We start from the raw sequence: 26,360 nt of genomic DNA on the forward strand, positions 1-26,360 counted from the left end.
GACTTCTTCGATGAAGCATATGACACGTTGTGTATATTGTTTTAACGACAGTCCTCGAGCAATGAACTGAAAAACCAAATTTTTAGAAAACCAAAGGCAAAATTAGATAAACACAAGATTGTGTCATACAAAATATTACGCTAACCTCTTTGTGGCAAGAAAATTGAGAATTCACTAGTGAACTTAGCAGAACGAAGGAACAGCCCGATTCACTTACTTTTCAATCTGTTGGACGACAAAAAAGCACTTTCATAGACCAACTTTCTTGGATTCCTATGCTCGATATCTCCGGATGAATGTGCTCGTTGCAGCCCGTTGCTCCGTATGAATGTGCTGCACACGTGCCACCTCCGGTTTTGAAACGTGCAGTGATTCAATGCAACATTAAATGATCAGAGTCTGATGTGTTCCGTTGAATAATAAAACATAATTGATTCACCGATGATGTCATCGCGTATAATTTGTCACCTCAAATTTTCAGTTTGATCAAATTTTCTATTGTTGACATTGAGTTACAATAATATCGCATTCCGCCAGTACAGTTTTTTTACAGTTCACTTCGCATAGCACAGCCAAATGGTGCACACGCATACATTTAAAACACATCGACCCCCCTCCTGTCAAATTTTGTTTTGTTTTTCTATAGTGCAGTTGTCAAATCGTTCGGAGCGAGCCCATCTAATCCCTTTACCCACTTTATACCGACCTATTGACAAAATTGCCTTAATAACTACTGTTAAGAGATTTTGTCAATTTGAATATCCCTTAATAACACTACTATGCGAGATTTTGTCAATAGGGAATGGAGGTGGTTTGTTTACCTTTGCGATACTTTGGCGTTTCTTGCGTGCCTTTTTGTTTTGATTTTTCACCGGCAGACACTTTACCGTGTTCGTTTGTGCACTAACGTAACTTGATGCAATCCTCAACGTAAATCGGATTGCGATTCGATGTTTCGCAGGGTTGTAGTCGGTATTTCCGGCGGCGTTGATAGTGCCGTATCCGCCTATCTACTAAAGAAGCGAGGTGAGTCAACAAACAGTCTGAATCACTACAATCAAAAAAGAATACGTAAAACGCCGCCGTTTGCTTGCCAGGTTTGGAGGTATGTGGGGCTTTTATGAAAAATTGGGACCTGATCGATGAGTCCGGATACTGTTCCGGAGAGCAGGATTTGGAGGATGCTCATCGGCTGTGTCGAATGTTGGACATACAGCTGGAGGAGATCAATTTCGTTAAAGACTATTGGTTGGAGGTGTTCGGGTAAGTTTCTAATGGAAAATTAACATTTGACAACAAAGAAATGCGCAATGTTTTTTTCTGCTTGTATTTAGAAATTTTCTTAAAGACTACGAAGCTGGAATTACCCCTAATCCGGACATTCTATGCAACAGACATATAAAATTTAATCGATTCTTTCACCATGCCCGCGAACGGCTGGGTGCCGATGCGATCGCTACCGGTCACTACGCACGTACCAACTTTGGACCATTTCTGGAGCAATTCAACGAACATGAAGGTAACAAAATCAAATAACTCAACAACATCATAATAATTACTACACCTGTCTACACCTACCATTGCACAGCGGTTCGTCTACTAATGGCACCGGATCCGATAAAAGATCAAACGTTTTTCCTATCGCAAATCAGTGCCGATGCACTGCGCCGCACAATGTTTCCGATCGGTTCGCTTACCAAACGGCAGGTCAAGCAACTGGCCACGGAAGTCGGGCTAGAATCGTACGCACGCAAGAAGGAAAGCATGGGCATCTGCTTCGTCGGCAAACGCTCATTTCAGCAATTTATTGCCGAATACATAGAAACAAAACCAGGCCCATTCGTAGACGTTGACAGCGGGCAGGAGGTAGGCCAGCATGCCGGTTTGCATCACTGGACCGTGGGACAAAAGTGTAAAATTGGTGGATGTCTGCAACCGTACTACGTGCTCCGTAAGCATCGGGAAACTAACGTGATCGAGGTCGCTTCCGGACATGATCATCCACTGCTGTACACGGACATGGTGTACGCCGAGCAACCGGTTTGGATAAATGCACCGCCAGGGTTGCGGCGAGGCCATGTGGTTCGGTGTGAATTTCGCTTCCAGCACACTAAACCTTTGGTGGGATGTTCCATTATCGAAACCACGGTAGAACATGGACGGATACGGTTGTTTGTTAAGCTGGACGAACCACTGCGTGCCATCACGCCCGGTCAGTATGCTGTGTTTTATCGGAATGAAGAGTGTTTTGGCAGTGCGCGAATAGTGCAACCGGGACCATCGGTAGCGTACAGTAAGGAATGGCTGTTGAAAAAGGAAGCAACTTTGTAAAAATGATCTTTAAAATCTTGCAAATTACATCCGATCACACACTGTTGTGTAGAGCTGTAGCTCTTTAGACGCGTTCTCAAATATGTTTGTTCTTATCCTTGAATTTTTTTACAACTAACGAAGACGTAAAAAATGGAGGAGTCGCTACAACGACGAGCTGTACGAACTGTATGACGACCTCAACGTCATGCAGCGAATTAGGCTCGCCAGGCTCCGATGGGCTGGCCGTATTATACGCATGGCACTGGACGACCACACACACGTCCACTCGGATAGAGGAGGCGTGGTGGGCCCAGATTGAGGTAGGAGGATGGCGTGGAATCATTCGTACGAATTAGCGGACGACGCGGGACCGTGAGCGGTTCCGGACTCTGCTGCGGCAGGCCAAGACCGCAAAGCGGTTGTAGCGCCTGATAAGTAACTAAGTAAGTAAGGTGTAAAAAATAAATTAATTTTCACATAATTTTAATAAAGATACAAGGCATGCAACATAAAATTTAACCAGCAATTTTGTCGATTCGATTCAATGAAAGTAATTGTTCACGGATTTGGATTTTAGCACTGATTGGTCTTGCTTGCTCTTTAAAACAAGACGATACATAGTTGTCCAATTTAAATCCTGCTAAAAAATAATGTTATAAATACAACAACTTTCTTTTATTTTAGGGCATGGTGCAGGTGACAGCGGCGCCGGTCTTCAAACGGCAGGACCGGGGTTCAATTTCCATCCGGACCGTTCCCCCGTGGTGAGGATTGACTACCCAACTACGTGGTATCGGCAAGACTAGTAAGCCATTTCGATGGCCTGTGTGACCTTAGAGGTCGTTAAATAAAAAAAAAAAAATATTTTATTTGTTTCTCGTCAACCACACACCTTTGGTAAAATAATGGGAAAATTAATTTATTTATACACCCAGGCTTGTAACTTGTATATTCAAACAAGTTATATTCACAGCTTTACAGAGTTCCTCAGAGTGCTCATAAACATTCACTTTCTTACATATTCATTCACGAGAAAGCTCTAACACATCAAAACGAAATCAAAAATCAGCACAAAGAACCAAAAATATACGATATAAGTATAAATATAAGTTTTTAAAAAATTGCGGGACAAGAACAAACTAAATTGCAGCAATCAACTATAGAAAAGTGTCAAAATTTTCTGGGATATTCAGTAAATGGTTTTATTTTCGTAATGCTAAGTGTTTTGTTTCTTATGCTAATTCAGGCTTTCGATCCATATAATGTATCTTTTAAATCACTAAGGAGAATTTTTCCAAATTTTAATATTGCAAAGTTTCTTGTGTAAGCTTTGCAAACATATAGTGACATTTTGCATTCAGTGAGGGAACAAATGCCAATTGACTGTGGCACGTTGCAATCTGCTAATTTCTGCCGTACATTGGGTCCTCTCTTATCCTGTTAAAATGGCAAATTAAAAATTGTCATTAAATTGTTTTTTTTTATACCACTCCGTATCATTAACTTTTGAAAGGGTTTTATGCAAAAAATTATATGAATATTTTTTGATGCACGTATTTCCCGTCAGTGAATGCAAAGTTCCAAAACGAGCTTGCAATATGCCATAATTTGTTTGAAATGTTCCCCCAAGTGATTCTACTATTCCATGAATCTATTATATGGATCGAGATCCTGTTATGTCGACTTAAATTTCTCCTGTCAATAATAATTTATCAATGGGTTTTTCAACGGATTGTTTGCGCACCTCGCTTCACGGTTTCGCAATATCAGGCATAGGAAAAGCAGTGTCGAAGATTAAAATCGAAACCTATTACGAAACAGAAGTCTATTTGCGTGAGTGATCAGCTGAAAACATAGAATTTGTCTTACAAGCTAAACATTTAAATTACAATCATGATCGACGTTTTTTAAAAGCAACCGTTCCAGGATGAAAAGCTACAAAACTAGCCTTGAACCGAGATATTATTGTATGTGTATGACTGTGTGCTTCTGTCTAAAAGCTAAAAAACAGCTTTCTATCCTTAACCTATCAACTTAACATAACGGTAAGCGCATCGAGGAATTTCGTACAATCCGACTGCTTTATCTGTATAACGGCCGTTTCGAAAAAGTCCTGCGAGATTACCGCTCCGCTACGGTTGCCCGCTTCTTCGAATGCTTTCGCAAAAAAGTGTCTACTATCTTCACACACGGGTGGTACACCGGCCAGTAGCGATATCCCGCTCTGCAGATCGATTGGAGCGACGGCAATGAGCGGCAGTTCCTGGGCCCGTCGATTGCGGGATACGGCAACATGTGCACGTAGTAAAAAACGGGCCAATAGCATCAACCCGTACGGGCAGCTGAAAAATGGTACTTCCTCCTGCAAAACCAGATACAGAAATGGGCCAGCCGAACGGATCTGATGCATTTCGAGGCACGTTTGAACTTGCTTAAATATGGTCGTTAGTAGCGTTTTGCACATCTCGATGCCTTCGTCGAGGATGGCTTTCTTGGCCCTCGATAGTGCATCCAGTGACTGCAGGAAGCAAGCTTCCGGTAAACGATCCTGTCGTACCGATTCCAGTATGGCCAGCATCGAGTAGACGTAATCGGCGGCCGAGTAACGGTTCCGGTAGCCATACTGCAGGACGAACGATGCATACGTAACATCCGGCATGTTGTACTTTTCGGCAAACTTTTCAATCTTTTCGTAAAACTCCTTGCGCAGTACCAGATCCATAGCGTTGAAGGTCTGCTTTGCTTGCACCAACGGCAAGCCCATGTCCACCAGCAGCTCGTTCATCTGCTTGTCGCCCTTGTGTGTCCAGAGTTTTAACCGGCAGGCCGGATAGTAGGAATAGCGCAGCGAATCCAGCACGCTCCAGTGCCGGAACAGTGCCAGCTGAAGATCACTCTCGAACACAATCTTCACCGACGTTTGGATGGTTTGGTCGCTCGCCTTGTTCGTGAGGCGTGATACGTGCGATTGGATCCGTTCGATCAGCAGCGTGTACGACGAGCTTTCCACCTTGCCGAGTAGCTTCTGTTCCGTCACGCCAACGATCGCCCACCAGAGCAGATCGAGCGAATCCTTCGACAGGCGCCACGCTAGCTCAAAGATGCTGAGGGCCGAGCTTGGACCATAGTAGGCGTACTGTGAGTATTCAAACATCAGCGTTATCCGTCGCTCTTGCCACACTTTTCGTTGCCGGCGTCGTAGCAACCGTTGCTCGATGCGCTGTATGCGATTATTGCCGGTCGGGCCACCATCGCTATCGCTTCCACCATTATCGTCGTCATAACCGGCATCATCCTCGTCGTTACTTTCGTTGTCCGAATCTTGAAAAATATCATCAAAGGCGGGTATGTTTTCGCTGCTGTTCATCTCGCCCAGAATACGGACCTACGAAAAAGGGGAAAAGAGTCGCCTAGTGTCCTTCCTTTACTGGCCTACAACACAACAAACAGACGGCTCTACCAACCTGTCCATCGCTGTACACATTGCACACATCGTACGGCCGGTGGGAATCGCAGATGAAAAACACAACATCCTGTTCCGGTTGAAGCACGTCCACGATATCAATGCAACCACCGCAATTCACCAACAGCACGTACCGTATGTCTCCCTTGTGCTCGCTGTACGCTCGCTTCATACCACTCAGCCCCATAATCGGTACGATCGAGTAAATCACATTGTCGCACCGGAACAAGGCCTGCAAAATCTTGCTAGCGCAGATCGCATCGAGATCGTAGTTAACCAGCACCAGAATCCGCTTGCCGATCAGCTGCTGGTAAAAATCTTTCCTTAGGTCAGCGATAAACATCGCTACGGTGGTTGTGAAACCAATCGGCGTCGTGTCGTGCGGCCGGAAATGGTCCTTTTGCAAGGATGGTGTATGGGGTTCCCGATGATGTTTTTTTTTTTACAATACACACATAACGAACACACTAACACAAATTATCTGTTTTAACAGAAAAGCACATTTTCACTAATGATGTGTGCCCGTACAATATCGTTTTTTAAGCGGCGGCGGATGGATGGATGGATGGAGAAGTGGTGTAAGTGGCCGCCTTTTGTTGCGATGCTCCCGTTTCACAACATAAATTTACGCGCCGAAAGCATAACTTCCATTCCCACACGGCACAGCTGTCAATGGCGACAACACCGGTAACAATTTGGATCAATTTTAGGCCTTCTCGAGCCGCCTTTTTTGGGTAATTGAATAAAATTAATATGTAATAAGGATGTAAACCTCGTAGTGTTAGAGCTACATAAAAACATACATAAAGTAAAAAAGTTGAAGAACAAAACAAGCTCGTTATTGGCTTGTTAACAGCTCTCTCAAACTTTTAGCTAGAATCGGTTAACTGGGAATTGCTAGCATAACAAATAGAAATACGGTATCAAAGAATTTTTTGTAACGTATTTGTTTGAATAATATATCTAACTTTTCTCATATATAGTTATTTAATAATTATTTCTATTTTAAAATACTAAATACTCAATATAAAAATATGTTAAATGCGCCTAGACATGACCTACGCAATATCACATTGTGACAGCCGAATGTTTCCGAAGCTTGACAGCAGTTACTGTCAAAAGAAAAAGAATAAAAACAATTTTGTACACGCGTGTCCCCCATCGTTTTAGCTTCTCCTGTGCCCCCAACAACAAAAAAGCCTTCGTCCGTGGTTTGCACGCGTACATTTGTGGTCATCTCGTTGCCAATCGCGGGCCACTACATCTGTCTTTGCCTAGCCAAGTGCATCATATCTCTCCGCCCCACTGTGTGTGCAACTTCCCATCGCGTTCATGTTCGAGGGGCTTCGAAGTGGCACAATTGGAGAACGATAAACGGGACTGCGCGTATCAGTTATTTTTATCACCGGTGGGCCAGAGCTACGTGTTTCCGAACGACAGATTGGAGGCAGATTCCCAACCCCAAGAAGGGTTGTTTCTCCGTTTCGCGCGCGCGTCTGTGTGTGTTTTATGTCGGTCCAGGTCTCAGTCGTAAGACAGAAGGCATCGAATTAACATCGTCCACAGTTCAAGTCCAGTTGTCGTGCGGTGCGTGAAAATATTTAAGTGAAAGTGTATGCCCTATTGTTTGTGTGTACTACGCAGTTTTAATACCCGTCACGATTTCTTTGTGACACACACCGTGAAAGGAAATTGATTTTTTTCCACCCTATCTGTTACGTGCCGCTTATTGATTACCGTGCAAAGCTTCGAGTCAGCTGAAAATGTCTGGAAAAAGTGTAATGAACAAATTCGTTCTAAGGAATATTTCCCAACGGCTCGTGCAGTGCATGTACGTGTGCGTGTTCTACCTGATACTGGTTTGCATGCTCGATACAGCCGGCATAGGAGCAGATAAGATGCCGCAGGAGGACATTTCCGTCGTGACCGAGGTGGATGAGGTAAATGCTTTTTTGGTCTGTTTCGAACCGACTGACGTACTAATATGTACCGTTTTTCTTCACATTTCTTGCTTTTTTTTAGCTCTCCCCCGATGGAAGCAGCAGTGTACCGACCGAAGGCAAGGGACTGCTTTCGTCCGACATTGGGTTCGTGCACGCATTTGCTGCCTCGTTCATGGTGATCATCGTGTCCGAGCTTGGCGATAAAACGTTCTTCATTGCGGCAATCATGGCTATGCGCCATCCGCGATTGACCGTATTTGCCGGTGCGATCGCTGCCCTAGCCCTTATGACGGTGCTCTCGGTACTGTTCGGTATGGCGGCCACGCTTATACCGCGCGTTTACACATTCTACATCTCGACGGCACTCTTTGCCCTGTTCGGCATTAAGATGCTGTACGACGGTTACCACATGTCGGCGACCGGAGCGGCCGAAGAACTCGAAGAGGTGCAATCAGATCTGAGAAAACGCGAAGATGAGGTATGTTGATCGCGCTCCAAAGCTTTCTACTTTTGTCCACGTCCACCTGGACCTTCCATCGGGATTTATGTTTGAATGTTTCGTTTTGATTTCGGTGGCAAAATTGTTGGCAACTCATCCTAAGGCTTCATATATGTGTCTAAAGAACAGTGTCCTTCGTTCATCCCTATGATTAGCTAGATATAGAGCGCCAGTTGTAAGAGATTCGATTTCCTCCATCGTGCATCGTCACCTTTTTTTTTTTGTTTTCAAATGTTTTCCCTCCCTGATTTGTCTTAACGAAAACGAGTGCCATTCACCTCCCTCGATGCACAGGAGTACGGCATTGGCATCGGCTTATCAGTCTGTCTGTCTGCTCGTTGTGTGATGATTTAAGTACACGTTTTTTACATTCTTCTTCAGTTGCTTGTGTGCTTTAATCCGATCTTTATACGGCCCTGACCTACCGCGTTCCCAGCTGGCCAGCGACCAGCGAGTAAGCTCACCCCCTCTCTCACAGGTTCCCGGTGGGACTGTTAGTTTTGAAAATGTGTTCCGGTCCATCGAATTAATTAACCTCCTGCTGACGCGTGGAAGGTGATAATTTGAGCATAACCACCGCTTATTGGATGAGTGTCTTCCTGGTCGTTGACCATGGTCAAATATCGCGTCATATGCCTCACGGTAATCTTGTCCGTTGTAAATCTTCTTGTGTAGACGCTCTCAGATAAAAAGATTCAAGAACAAGCGTTCCAACCTGAAGCGTTGTTGGATAAAATGTGTTACAATTGGGTGTTGAATGCTTTGTTTTAAAATTGGCGAAATTATTATAATTTATTTTACAATTACGAGTGATGCTGCTCATTTAAATGCTCATTTATTCTCTGTTAAGCAGTTGTTCCAATACACCTGCCCTCGCCTAACGCAACCGTGTTAACGAATGTCTAATGGCATCTTCACTATGGAACTATCGCTTTGCAAGCTATCAGTTGATCCATTCCATTCGATCTTGTTACTATGGAAACGATTATCGATCACGTTCATCGATTGATTCCCCGACTGCATTGTGGTACATTAATACTGCGTGAAACTGAACTTGAAATGAGCTTGTCTGTGCGATAAAACCCATGAAGAGACGTCTGGTTTGTCTTTTGATTTGTTTTATTACCGGTATTGTTTGATTCCCTGCATGGCCCTGGGGTAGCTTTAACGCTCACGTAGTCTATTTCAACGCGTGCGTTCGAAGATACACACACACTTAATCGATAAGAAATGGGACCGAAATCATTGTAGCAAATCAACATAATATCATTTACTGAATGGGAACACACATCCTGCATGTTTCAGTATTCAAGTTGACGTGAGTTTGTGGCAATTATGCTCCGTACTTTTATGATGGAAGCAGGTCGCATTATATCGCTCTGTTAGCTGTATTTATTTATAAATTTTTCTTTACTTTATTTGATGCATGTTGCTTCTGTCCGTGTCTTACAAAAAGACGTTTTGCTTTCCCCACAAAAGCAAAATGAAGAGAATAATGTGCGTTGATAATTGCAAGAATAATAGCTGTTGCTAGCATTTTGTTGGTGTTAATTATTTCCAACGTTTTGTGTGTACAGGCTGGCACCGTTAAAAGCCGGTACGACGCCCTTGAGAGCGTTAACTACAACGCTCTAATGGAATAATTTCCTGTGTGTTGCGAAAGCGTGTACAAGTAACTATCAACTGGAGGGAAGCGCTTCCCTGTGCTCTGACGTTACTCCACACATTACTCTCACTATCTCTTGCCCCGATGAATCATACTCTATCAGATGACAAATATTGGCAGCATATAATCCTGTTCGTTTAGGAAGTGATAAAAAAATCATTAGCGCAATAGTCACATGTCGACACTGTTATAGCTACAAACTAATTCAAAACATTTATGATTATTTAATGTAAATGTTTGGAAATAAGTTCAATTGTTGTTTAATTTACTTTTGCGATTGCTTCAGGTTATGCTTTCCATCTTTATCGCCATTTCATACCAACGATACGATATGCATAGGTTTGTTAAAGTTAAAATAAAGCCGTTTTAGAGTGCTGTTCGTCTGGCTCTATCTTTGCATCATTTCAATTGATATCTTTTACAGTTTTTAATATTTTGAAGCGTACAATAAGTCCACAAAATAAAGCCAGCTGGAAGCGTATAATTGTTCTAAAAGTAATATGTTTAATAGTTGATACATATACGTGGGCTGCTACATATATCTTTGGCCTAAGGCCCAAGAAGAATTACCAGATGCAATTTGATATTTTTGTTCGAAAGTTTGACATTTTGGAGCATAATCACACTCACGACGTTTTGACGTACGACCACCATTTGTGATGTTTACATAGATTTGAACAAATCGTTTTTGCCAAAAACCGTGAACATTTTCGTGCGATCATTTTTCACAGCTTTCGACTTGGACTATCACGACAAGACTGCTTTTATAAACTCAAATATTTGTATGGCGATGAAGCACCATCATCCTATAGCACTGTTAAAAACAGGTATAATTAATTTAATCGTGGCCGACGCTCGACGCAATGACGAATTTCGAGAAGGTCGACCAAAAACGGCCGTTGTGCCTGAGAACATTGAGATGCCGTTCGAGATCTAATTGCACAAGATCGTCGTGTGACATACCTTGAGAAAGAACCATCTTTGGGCATTTCTTCCACCAGCATAAACACTATTTTGCACGAACACCTAGTCGTTGGATCCCGCACAAGTTGACAAGCTGCTTAAAAAAGGCTCGTGTCAAAAAAACAACAATCAACCGTGTGGGTGTGGTACACTTCACTTCTTCACGAGCCAAATCCAACAAAAGTTATCCGCGGAAGAAGCACTTCGAAGCAAATGGTCGCTTGTTTCTTCGGCAAAACTGGTCATGTGGCGACTGTTCCGTTTGATCAACGTAGGACGATCAATTCTGATGTTGATGCGAATTAATGTAGTTATTGTCAAATATCTTAGTATTTTACATGAATAATGTTAGTTTGCGAGACGCAGCTAATAAGCTTTTCAGCGCTGTTGTCGAAATGTATGCCAAGAGGCAGGTGTTTAAGCGGAATAATGAATATGTTAAGCGCTAAGGCTAGTGGTTAATACAAATTTACAAACTAAATCAACAACTTAAAAAGTAGACAAACTACTTTATCAAATAACTTATCATCTAAAAACTAGGTTGTGCACCAGTTGGTGTGCTGAGGCTTCTGCTGATGCTTGTAGCCGGTTGATGATGTTGTCTGCTATGTCGTCAAATGGTGCTTGGCTTCATCGTAGAGCTTCTCAATCCGTGTCCAGCGCGGAGCGTCCTGGATGAGTCGGAGGAATCTATTGCAGCAAGTTTGTACCTTCCACAGATTCGTCCTTGCACAGGAACGCCAGACAGGAATGCCGTACGTTGCTGTGGGCAGGACGATCTGTTTGTAGAATGCTAGCTGGTTTTTTGGATGGAGCTTGGAGCATCTATTGATGAGTGGATATAACTTCCTCAATAATATGAGTAAGCGGATGGATGTATCTTTTGTATGGTGATGGAACAGCATTTGGTTGTCAATAGTGACTTCGAGGCACCGGATCGTGGATCTCCACGGCAACCGGATGCTGTCTATGGTGATATTGTCTGTTTGTGGGTTGATGAGCCGATTTATCAGACGATGAGGGATGATCATCGCCTGAGTCTTGGTGTGGTTGATTTTAATTTTCCAGTCGGTAGCATACTGTTGGCTTATGGACAGCGAACTTTGGGCGCTGTTCTTCAACTCTGTAATTGTCCTACGCTTCGTCGCGATGGCCATGCCGTCAGCGAAGAGGAACATTTGCGCACCAACGGGAAGGTAAGGTATGTCCGCAGTGTACAGCAGATAGAGCAGAGGCAGAGGTTCTAATATGCTGCCCTGAGGAACACAAGCTGGCCCTGCAGTTTCACCAGAGGTGGTTGATGAAACAACGACCCATTACGTTCGCTGTTGTAGATAGTTGTGCAGGATCTTTACCAGGTGAGCTGGAACGCCGTACCTGCCCATCTTGTGGATGAGCCCGTTGTGCCACACGTTGTCGAACGCTAACAAACAAACAAATATTGTCAAGAGAGCACGAACATTTATTTAAAAGGATTTAATTGAAAGGATACTAGGGATACTAGGGCTCTGGCGAATCGGTAAATGATCCTCATGTAGGGGAGATCCCTGGTAGCCAACACTACTCTAATTTCAGTACCCGTTCGTCTGCCAATATGCTCGACTGCGCTCAAAAAGGAGGGTCTTGCGGTTTCAAATTCCGCGCAGGACCACAGAAGGTGATCCACATCGTGGAATCCGTCACCGCAGCCACACACTTTTGTCTGAGCCAGAGTTATACGCTGTAGATGAGCATTCAACGCAAAATGAATCGACATCAGTCGAGACATCATTCGTATGAACGCCCGGTGTACAGAGAGCCCATCGAACCAAGGCAGCTAGGAGACTTGCGGAGAGATCTAGAAAAGAAAACGCCCGAGTTCATCCGCCTCCCACATGCTCTGCCAGCGAGACAGGAAAAGTTGTTGTGAAAAAAGCCGATCGTAAAAAGCGCCTTCCTGGAAGCCTGTTTTGGCCAGTGAGTCTGCTTTCTCATTGCCAGGAATTCCACAATGAGAAGGGACCCAAATTAGCAGCGAGATCATGAACGCATTATCGAACATTGAGCCAAGCAGTTCAATGATTTTTATGGTGAGGAAATCCTGACTCTTAACAGCCTTCGGAGATCTCAGTGCTTCAATAGCACTAAGGCTATCAGTGAATATGAAGTACTGTAATATTGCGGCTAGCTCTGCGGTGTACACACTACATAGCTGTCTCAATTTGAAAAATGCTTTGGTGGACTCGCTAAAAACACCGAAGCAAGTGCCCTCCTCGGAGGATGATCCATCAGTGTAGTACTGGCATGAAAATCCCCGGAACTACCCTCGGGCGTAGATCATTCGTATGGTCTTGGTTTCTCGAGAAATCGTTGTTAAAATGGATTTTAAAAATGTTACAAGAAGAAATCGAATCTACGACGGATCATCAATGACCCTCATGAAGTTTTCTTATAGCTATAGCGAATACATCAGTCAGAAGAAAGACGTACTGGACGGATACAGTTTAAAAACGCGACATGTATAGTTGAATTCTCGACACATAACCAGAAAAGGATCAGAAGAACCAAAACGGGTACGACGCTTTTCTACGTCAAGTAATGGTCTATCCGGGAGCGATCTCGCCGGGACGCTATATGTTAAGTCTGGAAAGTAGCGTCGGCGATTCGATCCAGTGGTCAAGAAGACCCGCCACAAACAATCTCTTTGCGTTTGCAGTTACGTTGCTTCAACGATTCGATGCCCAATAGCGCGCAGTGAGCTTCATAATGCACCTAAGGTCTCCAAGATCACAAAGCAAACTGGGTAAATTTGCGCTAGATGGACTCCATAGCGAGCCAAGGACGGACGTGCTGCAGTAGGCCACCACACCACGCACGTGTATTCCAGCACAGATCGGACTAAGGAGCAATATAGCGTTTTAATCGAGACCGGATTGCCGAGGTCTCGTGCTAATTGTTTCAGCAGGCCTATCAGTTAATTTCCCTTAGGAACATGACGTGTTCTGGTCCTGCTCCTGGAAGCTCAACTTACTGTTAGGCTCCCTAAATCTCTGACACAGCTTTTTCGTTCAAGGACAGAGCCGTAAAAATTGTTGATCTAAGGATTCATCCAATAAGCTTTCCATACCTGCAGTGCTGGCTCGTTTAAGCATGAAGTTTTGCTTTTACATTACTGTTATTATAGAGGCTTTTGATTCTCTGAGACTACATCCGCCTGTTCACCACGAAAGTTAAAAGATTTCCTTTCCATCATTGTCCACTGTGCATCACTGTTATTCAAAAATCGTTTCACTCGTTGCTGGAGATAATGCAGAGGCATTGTAAACCCTGACTCAACAAACCAAACATATGATCGTTCTGTCCGGACATGGTAAAACATTCGACGGCTTGCTTTGCACTATTACTAATTCTTCTTCTGTGTACACTGTCGTTGCATATTGTTTCCAAATGCACCCATTCTGTTATTGTTGCTTACGCCGTTTGATCGCACTCATTTTCATTTATTTATTTTCTAGTCACCATTCTTTTTACTTTGCTCACCCACCTTCGTGAACGAAGGTTCGTTTTGCCTATGATTATTCCCTTTGTTTATGATCGTCTCTATTTGCTCTATAAAACGTGAAATCTTCTTACTTTCCCGTAAATCCCTCTCTGCGTGACCCTGTCATATGCTGGTATTGCTATCCTGTGCTCGTGTAGCTCACACGTTCGATGAGCGGGAGTCGCAAGGAAACGGTCGAACTCGTCCCGCTCAGTGACACCGAAGAGCCGCGCGTGATCCTGCCCCGCCGTCATACCGGTTCCAACAACGGTTCCATCCATTCGCTGGTCGAACAGCAGCATCAGCAGCAGCAGCAGCAGGGCCAGAGCACAACGTCTTCCGGTGCGACGCTTCGGTTATCGGCGTCCGCTGCCCAACTTACCACTGCCGGTAACTCCGGCCCACTTCAGCAACACTCATCCATATCTCGAAGCAAGTCTGGAATCTCAACCGATAACGGTGTGAACGTGGGTGCTTCCCCCATCGACACCGGCAACGGTAACATCATCATTGCTGACGATGTTGTTGACGGTGATGGAGGCGGAGGTGGAGATGGAGGTCCCTGCGCCCCGAAAAGTGGAGGAACGGTGCTGGAATCTTCCCGCAGCAAGCTGCTACTGCAGGACAGTGGCGAACAGCGGCAACGGCTGCGAACCGGGGCCGGTAGCACCGCTGGAACGGTGCAAGATGGCCATGCCACCAGCCTCACTTCGGTGGTGGTAGCTAGTACGACGGCCAACGGTTCAGCCAATCAGCATAAAATGGTTAGCAAACGAAACAGAACGCGCGCACGCTCTACCCAACATGCTTTCAATTAAACGGGATCGCTTGAGAGGCGCTAACTTATAATTTTATTTATTTTCATCCGTTCTTATTTACCACCGATATACCCTTTCACAAACACACACACACACAACAACACTACACACTGCCAATTAGTGGGAAATCGAAAGGGAAATTCGTTCAATAAGGCCCCAAAACCCGTTTTACAGAGGCAAACATGGTGCAAGACACAACACCTTGTGTGAAGAAGATTCCTTCCATCATTTCTATCTGCTTGTTTATCATTACCTTTTAGTTGTTGTGTGTTGTGTTACTATTCATTAACTGAACGTTTTATGCTTTTCTTCATTGTTTCTAATCTTTTTTTTGCCCCTTTTTAATGTGTTTTTTCCCTATTTTATTACTTATTATGCATTGAACATTATCATACTTATTGACCATTAATGTTATTTATAGCTTCACTTTCGTTGCGTATTTTTTTGTCTGTCGCCTGCGTGCCGGATGAAAAGTGATCTATTTTTGACCAAATTTATCACACGGTTTTGATTTTTCTGTTAACTTTTCTCTCAAAATTCAAAACAAAATTTTTCCACTCTCGCTCTTTCGCTCCTCTTCTAAATTGCTTCACTTTGCTTCCCTTCGTTTGGCGATTTCCTTCCCGACGGTCGGTCAGTATTCCACCCTATGACTGGTGCCGATTGTGTCCTTTCGTTCGTTCGTTGCCGTTTTGTTTGTTTGATTTGTTTCGCCCTTTTTTGCTACTGTTTTGTTCAGCCCTTGTTTCTACTTGTTTCCGCAATTCAAGAAAACTCTGTAATAAGCTTTCTCGCACTGTTTGAATGATACTGTGTACTTGTTGTTGTAAGTGTGTTTTATTATTTGCTGTGATTTTCAATGTTGTTCCCGTATGTTCTATCTGTTCGATGGTTAGGTAAAATGATTATTTGAGTAGTTCATCTTAATTGCAGAAAGTTTTATAGTTTTAATTGCTATTTTTTTAAATTTATTATAACTTCATTACCTACCATTACATTTTATAAGTTTTAGTAGCATATTCTGTGCTTTTTATATAAATTTAAACAGCTACAAAATCATTGTCATATTTGTTAAAAAAGACACTATTAAAAAAAAAAGTTAACACTAAGTTTACGGGAGCCGCCATTTTGGAGGATATCAAACCAGAGTTGGAATCTAAATTACAGAAAAGGTCATAGCATTGATTATAGTTTGCATTGTTTTCAAACCACTAATTACAATAATTGAGTATTTTTGCACATATTAAAAATACAAATTAAAATTTCTAAATTTATAAATTTTAAATATTTTTTATAATGTGCGTATCACTGTCTTTTTGACTTGCTAGATGGTTTACATTAATAACTATAGTGAATGCGCTTCGATTTTAAAAAATTTCGTACTATATAAGAGTAAAAAAGCCCTAAAAGACACCTCAGCCTATTATAATCATATAATCCTGAATATCCAATCATATACAGGGCTCCGATCCACATAATGGAATTGTAGAATGGCTCAAAGGAATATTTCAAATAAATAGTGGAATATTGCCAGCTCGTAGTGTGGAACTATGCAATCATATAATGGAATTTTGCTTTCATTGTGAAGAAATATGCAACACGGCTCTAGACAACGCTGGTTAAAAGAAGCAGTTAAAAAAATCAACTAAATTATGCGCTAAACCCGTTCAAACGTGAGAAATACGGCGTGCTAATGGCAAAAAAATATTGGATGGCATTTTTCATTTTGCTATTTTAACATGGGAGCTCCAAACCGTCGGCAGAAAATCCACAGCTGATTACAAATTGCCACAGTTGAGTTGCGAATTTCACCTAACTTAATGCAATGTTTCAATATACGATCCAGTAATCAATTGAATAATTCTACTGAGTGACCCTAAAGATCCATTTTATGGATCGAAACTTATCGTATCATACTTCGGAGGTCGACGAAAGTTATTCTCGCTTTTTTCGCGAAAATCTAAGCGTATAACGCACGAAATGTGGTATTAGTAGAAACACATTCAAACAAAAAAATAATTTGTTCGTTTAGTTTTGTATTTTCAACCTGAGAATTAGTTGGAATAGATTAAAAGTAAATACATATTTTCATTCAACGTTCCATTTGATGAGTGCCGATAAGGATAGCACTATAAGAAACTCCCGTAAACCTAGTGTTAAAGTAATACTGATTTAAAAAAAAATATTTTATATTATTTTACATTTTTACATTAGAAATAGTTGGGTGAATTGTTACCCATAAATCCTTAATTAAAGGAAAAAGAGAAATTCATTTAATTAAATTATAAATTACTTTTCCTAAATAATTCAAAATGTAAACGTAAAATGAGGTCTTTCAATCAATGCCTAAATGCCTAAAATCCAATTGCTACTTTTAAGTAACTTTCTATAGTATAATAAGAAGCATTCTATCTCTCTCACGGATATCGCATAATAGCGTAAATACTTTACAGTTAATTGATAAAAAGATTTAAAATTAAAATTAAACCTTCAATCGATGATGGATCTAATACTGCAGTAGATGAAGATCAGTGGAAAGAAGGAATGAATCCCAGAAGAGATTTATTTCTAATCTACAAAACTTACGCACTATTAAGAGTATGGAGTAAAGTGTCATAATGTTCTTTAAAATAATAAGTTCAACCGAAAGCTCTGCTTTATCTTCATTTCATGGTCTTCATCGTGCATGTCTGCCCATTTGATTGTATTTCTGCTGCACCCTAATGTGCTCTCATCTCATAGGCATGCGTCAACCCATCATTGGCCCCAATAAGTCCTGCATGATCCTTCCAACGCAAGCACACATCACAGTAAGGAAAGGTTTACATTTGCCTCACCTAGAATCGAACAATTTAATCGGGAAGTTGCAACGAATTTAACTAGGAACACTTAGTTTTGTGTCGCACATCTAATATTGCACACTAAAGTCACACGGCAAGCGATGCATCAAACAAGTCAGCATTAATATCCTGTTAATTGGTATTTTAGTTTTTCCCCTAGCTCCACGAAGGTGCCCTTTTTCCCATCCCAACACACACACGCACACACAAAACACGGTTCGCTAATGTTTAGACACTTTTCGATTTTCTTCTTTCTCCACACACAGCACGAACGTGAAGTGAACGCCGGTGGTAGCTTAATGGGACAGGATGCAGAATCGGGCGGTAGCACCAGCCGACGGGGGACGGGCCGTGGACGGAACAACAGTGCGCTCAAGATGCTGCTGCGCATCTTCATGCAAGCGTTCACGATGACGTTCGTGGCGGAATGGGGCGACCGATCACAGCTGACCACCGTCATCCTGAGTGCGCGCGAAAACGTTTACGGCGTGATCGCGGGCGGTATTATTGGACACTCGATCTGCACCGGACTGGCTGTGATCGGTGGGCGCATGGTTGCCCAACGAATTTCCGTCCGCACTGGTAAGCGTTCCATGCTTCATGGTTTTAACTAATAAATTCAAAGTGTTTTCTTAGTGCGGTCATAAAAGGTTAATCAGAAAGGAGAAAGGATATGTTCATGGAGTGAAAAATGGCGTATTAAATGGACCTTTAATATCGTTCTTTTTTCTTAAATGGAGAAGAAGAATAATCATTCTGTCTTTTGGCTTAACGATCATGTCGGCCATATTAAGGGCTTCCTCTAGGCTTTAATGTACAGAAAAAGAAATGTAAAAATTAGCATAGCAAGTGGAACTGGTTGCCGACGATACCACAATAAATAGGAACCAGTTCCGACAGTTGGGTTCAATCCGGAACCATTGCAACCGGCATTGGTATGGAACCATTGTAACCGGCAAGAATGTACGTATTCGTAGTTGGCCAGTATGAGTATTATTATTCGCCCAGTTCCAGGCAGAAGTGCGTTCGTGACGTTTACCGTCATCAGTGCATTGAAATCTGAGACGCTTCTAAACGATTTCGAACAGAAGCTTCTATAAAAAACATTTCGCATTTCGTCTGTGCAATAAAAATTAACCTATTAACTCGTCAGCGTCACGGCAACGTCTCGTGCTATTCAAATAATAGACTCATTGTAATACATAAAGTTCTCGATCCGTTTGTAAAAAATTGAGACAATAAAAGACGGAGCATACTCATACTGGCCGACTATTGTTCCGAACACTCGCGCCCGTTCTAACGGTTTCGATAATTTCGGATGATTCCGGACAGCTCTGATTGATTCTGAGGTTCCGACGGTTCCGGAGATTAACGATGATTTCAGACGTTTTTAGACGACCGATGGATTCGTTGATTCCAATTCTCCTCAGAATTGGAACTGGAATACACACAGGCTAGATCAGCGTGGGTGCACTTCAGAAACCCGTGATGGGTTTCTGAAGTACTTTATTACTTCCGTAATAGCTGGACGAGCGGCAAAATTCTTGCTATGGAGGCATAATCTGAATGGGTATCGATATTCACTTCAGAGCCACTGAATCGCATTCGGTGATAACTTTTTCTTCTTGGAGTAACGACCTCTCCTAAGCAAAGTGTGTATAAAAGAGGTATCTTCAGGTAGAAAATTATTTTAAGGGAACTTGCAATCCTCTCCAGATACGAGATTGTCCTTAATCTACGATCGAGCTTTGTTTTATAGACGAATAGACTAGACTGACAACTAGCCACTGTGGCACTTTTCATTATGCGTTAAAGTAGATTCAAATGGATTGTTTAGTCAGTCAGTTCAGTCAGTTTTAGTTTAGTCAGTTTAGTCCTCACTATGGGGGAACGGCCCGGACAGGATCGTTCCCCCGTGAGGATCTAACTACGTGGTATCCAGTCATAACTACAGGATGTTCGAGATAAATTTGACAGTTTCTGAGGAAATAGGAAAGGAATTTTCATCAAATTTATGTGAAATATTAAAAAAAAATTTCTACAAAGTTTAGCTTACCATGTTTGCCGCATTTGTTATTCGAAGTACCCCCCCCCCCCCCCCCCGCGTCGATGGCCGCCTGCACCCGCTTCCGGAACCGCGCGCAAGCCCGGACAACCATGTCTCTGGGGATGGCCGCAAACACGGCCTTTATTCTGGCCACCAGCTCCGCTTTGGTATTGCAGGACGCCCTGTTGGTGTCCCGCTCAACTGTGCCCCACACAAAGTAATCCATAGGATTAAGGTCAGGGGAGCTGGCTGGGATGGCATGGTGCAGAATCCTGCTGCCAAACGTACGGCCGCCCATTGACCACCGTCTCAATCCACGGCTTCACCACGGTGGCCAGCAGGTCAATGTACCCGTCAGCATTCAGCCGCAGGCCCTGGGGGAAGATGTGAGGCGACATCACGTCTCCCTCCAACGAGACGCACCCGAACACCATCACCGTCTGAGGAAACTTCGACTGCGGCACAAGGGGCACATCAACAGCACAGTAAGCGAGCCAGCGTTTGTTCTCCATGTTGTGCTTCTGGTCTTGACAAAAGTTCTTCTCGTCAGAGAAGAACCACAACGTGCCTGGCTGCGCCGGGTGCTTCAGCCAGCTCAGCAAGCGCTTAGCGTTGGCAAGCCGCTTTTCGCGCGTTTTTGCTGTTATGAGCTGTCCCCTACGTCGCTTGTACGACGCGTACCGCAGGTCCTCATTTAACGCCACCTTGACGGTGCTCGGGGCCACTCCAACCTCTCGCGCCAGGGCCCGGATGCCGACGCCGGGATCGGCTGTCGCCCGCTGCTGCAATCCGCAATTTTTTTGTCAAAATTCGTTTTTATTATTCAACATAGTTTCCTTCAAGAGCGATACAACGATTGTAACGACCTTCCAATTTTTTGATACCATTTTGGTAGTACTCCTTCGGTTTTGCCTCAAAATAGGCCTCAGTTTCGGCGACCACCTCTTCATTGCAGCCAATTTTTTTCCCTGCGAGCATCCTTTTGAGGTCTGAGAACAAGAAAAAGTCGCTGGGGGCCAGATCTGGAGAATACGGTGGGTGGGGAAGCAATTCGAAGTCCAATCGCCCATGAATTTTTGCCATCGTTCTCAATGACTTGTGGCACGGTGCGTTGTCTTGGTGGAACAACACTTTTTTCTTCTTCGTTCTTTTTTCGTTCGTCAAGCAACCAAAAGTTGCTTGACAAAAGACGCTCTGTCTCACAAACTAATTGACATACAGACGTCAAATTTTGACACGATTCATTTGAAGGTTGGTGCTATATAAAAATAATATGCATTTAATACTAGCGGCGCATTCTATGTGTCAGACCGGGGACATATCAGCCAACCTGTTATAACTATTTAATCGCACCGACATCGACATTGATTCCATAGTCGTTTAGGATCAGTAGACTGTTGAGTAAATTTGAATTTACCGTATGATGGTTCTTCAGCAATTTCAGACATTTTCCTATGATTTTTTGACGCATTCCTATGTAATTTTGTTCTTTTCCCGAGGGGTAAACGAGTTTCCTCAAATATTTTTGTTCTTTGTTCAAAATTAAAGGTGTATTTTTTTCAATTCGATTCGTCGAAAATTGTGCACGCATTTGACTTTTAGCACTGAATCGGTCCGTGCAACTTAAAACAAGATTTTTTCTTAAAACCTCCTTAAAAAATATTTGGAAATATGTTTGGGAAAACCTCGAGAACAGAAAGATAAAGAGAAAAGAGAAAAAATAAATGGTAACGTGTCAAAAACTTCGGGACGAGTACAATACATGGGAAAGCATCAACAAATCTCGGGATTCACTGTTTTAATAAAGAAATAAGATATAGTACACTATTTTACTTTACCATACTGAAGAAAGTACTTTCCTTCTATTCTTTGAGGCATCAACCTCGGCAGATTTAAGGTTATGAAATCGCAGCTTTAGTGAAATGTAAATTCTACGGACTTTCCAATATTTATTAAAACTGCCGAACGTTAAGTCCTGCGATTTTTCAATCTAATTAGCTTTGGATTGCACTTCATCCTAGCTCAGCATCGTCATTCAACTGGCATCCTGAAGTCTAATTCCATTTGTTGGTCTCTTATCTTTTTTCTAGAAAAGCGCTAAATCAGTGCCTAAACATGGTTTATTATTCTTTTACTATGCCGCTGACCAATAATTATACCATACAGACACAATCAAGCAATGGCTTTGATACCGTTTCTCACATTACTCATCCCGTAAAACCAATTTTCTTTCTTTACGTTTTTAGTGACGCTCATCGGTGGTGTTGTGTTCCTGATCTTTGCCCTAAGTGCACTCATCTTCGGCCCAGGCGAAGAAGAACCCATCAAAGTGCCTATTCCATAAGGTGTTACCGCTTACCACATGCTCCCGCCACCATCAACCCCTGCTGCGGTGCCGTGCCGACCTTCAAAAACAAACGATCGTGAACGAACAACTACTTGGACTGGTTCCATGGTTTTGTTGCTTCTTTCCTGGTCCAACGCATCAGCCATCCTATTCCTTCCTTGTTATTTGCTCTCGGTGGGTGGGGATGGTTTTGTGCAAGGAAACGGATTTACGGACGCCGAAACTAACGAAATACAAACCGATTTCCTCAGCTGGTAACCTATACTGTCGGATATGTATGCTTAATTAGGATTGCAATAGCCAAGCAGTAGCCGTTTTGCTTCCTGTCCTTAAATTCTATTTAAAAATTAAAAAAAAGTGTAATTTCAATGTGTGGCACTACCTCTGTTTGCGGTGGGGCGATTGCTACGAGTAAGATTGTACAATATTTAAAAAGAAAAGTTGTTTGAGTCTTTTGCCTCAGCTACCCAAATCACACCCCAGCAAATGATATGGTTTTAGTTATAAGGACGAAAGGCGTTGAATGAATTTGATAGTGAGAAGAATATACGATAGGAGAGAGATAGAGAGCGAGAGAAATAGATACCATTCGATGGGAAAACAAGGAGTATAGAAAAGTATTGTGTGTGTGAGTTTTTTTTAAATAATTTAAGCATATTCCTTCAAATGTGTCCTTATCGTATGATTTGTTTTCGGTGCAAAACGAGCAAATGCTTAAAAAAAAGGAGATTACCAAAATTCAACAAAGTATGTCACAGGAAGAAGAGAAAAACCATTGCTGCATCATGAACCGCTTAGCCAATCGAATACTACCGAATCATTAAAAGAGATTTGCGAAAACGAAAGGATACCGGTATGAGATATAAAAGGGAGAAGCTGACTGTAAAAATGAAACAAAACAAACAAAATGTACTATTATTGCCTGTTATTGGGAAGGAAGTGTTTTAGTTAGTTTTATTTATTGGATAATATATGATGACAAATCGATCATTCTTTGGTGAATCAAATAAATCCTAGGGGTTGTCCTGATTCAAACCTCCTAAAAATCCCCGTCCGGTTTGATCCGACAAGACCGCAAGAAAGACTTGGGTTCTTCTTGGCAGAATCGTTGTCCTGCTGAAATATAAATCTCTGTACAAGGTCCTTCTGGATCAGTGCTATTTTTAATTTTTTCCCGCAAATTGTAGCTTTGCCGTTCCTTGGATGTGGCGCTCCTGAAGCTCCTCACACTCACAATGGTTCTTATTCTCACACCCGAGAATTTAGAACTCAAGAGGCTCATCAGCATGCGCTTCAGCGGATTGTAATCGTTTGATTTTGTTTGCTTTGCCGAACAGTTCGATCGGAAACTGATAGCTGAAGAGGTTCCTTCGGCAGGCCAGGACCGCAAAGCGGTTGTAGAGTAGAAACCAATAGGGACCAATTCTAGAGTAGAAAAATATAAAGAAGGAACGTCCAACACTGAAAAAGTTTTTGTTTGAATTTTAAAATTGATCAAAGATGTTATGTGTTTTAGCCATCTTATGTGTTTTCATCATAATCGAATAATGCGACTAATAATCGATTTCATGATGACATCCAGTGATAGAACCGTGTTATCAAAAAGTTCAACTAACTTTTACAAAAGAAAACTAAATAGTTTCATTGAAAATTGGCTGCACAATCGATGTGTACCTAATGAATGTACAATAGCTGTAGGAGTCTTATTTTATTGGCGGTTACTGTCGTTGCATGTAATGGTTCCGAGAGCATATAAAATTAAACAGGACGATACGAACTATGATCAAACATGCAGGCAAATTTGATTTTTTTCTAAACCTGCTATCCAGTACAATGGAAGCAACCAAAGAAATAATGTTCCGATGGGGACGCCTAGTACCTAGTAAACGTTAGTTTAGCAAGGCGTTGATTTGGAAGAAAAACTTCATTAAAAATAGAGCTAAAACTCGATATTTGAAGACATCGGAAGTCGAACCAAGCAATCGATTCCAGGCAGTTGACTTCGGCGATTATAAGGGTTTCCGAGTAGAACTAGACATGTGTTAGGCATTTCTAAACAATGTTTAAGACGAAGTGGACAAACGCTAGGACGAAGTGGACGATGGTCAAGTCGAACAGAGTTTTCTTTTTAAAAATGATTGGTGAAACGATTGCAAGCGTTTCCGGGAGTAAGTTCAATAGCGCGCCAAATAGCACATTCAAATGCGAAGGAACGTAAAGAATCCGTGAGATCAGGTCCGCAATTTCCGCAGCTTTCTCAGTCCTACACTTCAAGGAATCGATAAGAAAAAGCATAGCTTTATCACACCATCGGGGGTTTCGCCGAAATGGGAGCAATCGAAGGGGACACACAAGGTGGGCGATTAAAACACAAACACACACACGATCATGTAGGAAATAGGCGGAATATTCCGCTTGCTGCATTTTATTCATCTCATCATAAATACAAAAAAAAATGTTTCTGCTTCTCTTCACAACTCACTATTATTTTAAACATATCTCGTTGTTTTTCGTCGTCTTCAAAAAATACTTCATCCACCTCAAAAACATCCTTGTTGCGTCTTGCGGTTCATCTGTTTTCTTTTCTTTTTTACTTTGATTTACTTCTTAATTCTTGACGACCGTCGTGTGTAAATCCAAAGGAATGCTACAAGCAGTAACACAGCAATATGTTAAGTGTTCGATACCGAAAACAAGAGAAAATATTTGTAAATGTATTGGAAGTGTAATAATACAGCTCTATATATGCGTAATTCAAATAATATCTGTCTTTTAAATTGTTGCGCGTAAGAAAGGAATAAAGTATTACACACTAATTGTCTTGTAATTATATCTTACTAGCACTTAAAAGGTTAAAAAAATAAGTAAAAACTATACGAAAAGAATATTCAAAAGCGCATACTTTTCACGGGTGTCCGGGTGTTCTAGTAGTAGTTGTAGCTGTATATATGTAAAGCATTTTCGCTTTATAAACCCATTAAAAATGAGAAATGCAAAATGGAATACACTTAAGCTATAAATATCGCGCGCTAGAAGAGGCAAAGAAGAAAAGGGCGCATTCAAACTGAAAGTGCATCGAAACGAACGAATGGGACCAACAGATAGAATCCGTGGAATGTTGAACCGAGAGTGTTACTTTTTTGCTTTACTTTTTGTTTCGTCATGCAACCAAAAGTTGGTCTTTTGTTTTCTATATCACTCTAGCGCTTCTCAACACGATTATCATGACGACAACAGTTGTGTTCTATACACACACACACACATTATATAAGTCTCTCAGGTAAATATGTTTTTTGTTTCTTTTAGAATTGTAGCTTTTCCGCATGCACCTTCTTACCTTACGGAACGCAGAGAGAACTGGTGCAAAAAGTACCGGGAGGAGGAAGCAAGGGCAAGTATAATATTTTTGCATTAACTTATGGAATTCTAGGCGTACCTTAAACAAAACTTAACTTGAGATACACTTCTGGCTTACAAAACTAATTGCACAAACGAAAGAAGAAAAAAAACGGGGCTTGTGGATTCAATAATTTAAGAAACAAAATCAAGTAAATGTGCAATTTCCTTCCTTTTGTTGGATCCACCCGGGTTTTGTAATTGGAGATCGGGATTTCATCGAAACGGTACGCGAATGTTGTGTACCACCACTTAAGTCCGGAGGATTTGTTTCGATTCGATTGTCCTGTGCTTGGATAAGCTTTATTTTATATCAATCCAGCCCCAATTGTTACCGCTGTTTCTGATGATTCCTCTACTTCCGTGAGCTAACACAATTCTCACTACCTTCTCACTCATTTTTTATCTCATCTCGTCCTATGTCTAAGCAAGAGAGAATGTCACGCCATTTGGGCGACCAAGTAGGCTATTAATAATCAACGGTTGCTATTCTCCTCGTCCTGATGAAAATTTTGAAATAATTTTCCGTTACCCATTAAAATGAA

The 26,360-nt window shown here is 42.1% G+C and overlaps 4 protein-coding genes across 4 annotated transcripts in view; 2 read left to right on the plus strand and 2 right to left on the minus strand.

The window, feature by feature from the left end:
* The window catches only part of LOC126556257 (proteasome subunit beta type-5-like), a 375,585-nt gene that overhangs the window by 184,214 nt on the left and 165,011 nt on the right, over nt 1-26,360 (minus strand). The window lies entirely within an intron of this gene.
* On the plus strand, nt 906-2,331 carry LOC126567404 (mitochondrial tRNA-specific 2-thiouridylase 1). Its single transcript, XM_050223627.1, has 4 exons — nt 906-1,026; nt 1,098-1,263; nt 1,335-1,519; nt 1,589-2,331. Exons 1-4 carry the CDS (start codon nt 951-953, stop codon nt 2,329-2,331), a joined length of 1,170 nt encoding a protein of 389 aa, XP_050079584.1. The 5' UTR covers nt 906-950.
* Nucleotides 4,343-6,125, minus strand: LOC126556037 (cell division control protein 45 homolog). Its single transcript, XM_050211202.1, has 2 exons — nt 5,778-6,125; nt 4,343-5,698 (listed from the first exon to the last, which is right to left on the minus strand). The coding sequence occupies exons 1-2, from the start codon at nt 6,117-6,119 to the stop codon at nt 4,343-4,345; spliced, it is 1,698 nt and encodes a 565-aa protein (XP_050067159.1). The 5' UTR covers nt 6,120-6,125.
* On the plus strand, nt 7,526-22,436 carry LOC126556060 (uncharacterized). The gene is made up of 5 exons (XM_050211254.1): nt 7,526-7,716; nt 7,799-8,197; nt 14,526-15,131; nt 18,292-18,607; nt 22,319-22,436. The coding sequence occupies exons 1-5, from the start codon at nt 7,540-7,542 to the stop codon at nt 22,414-22,416; spliced, it is 1,596 nt and encodes a 531-aa protein (XP_050067211.1). The 5' UTR covers nt 7,526-7,539; the 3' UTR covers nt 22,417-22,436.

The sequence above is a fragment of the Anopheles maculipalpis genome, chromosome 2RL, assembly GCF_943734695.1.
Source record: "Anopheles maculipalpis chromosome 2RL, idAnoMacuDA_375_x, whole genome shotgun sequence".
Taxonomy (NCBI): Eukaryota; Metazoa; Arthropoda; class Insecta; order Diptera; family Culicidae; genus Anopheles; species Anopheles maculipalpis.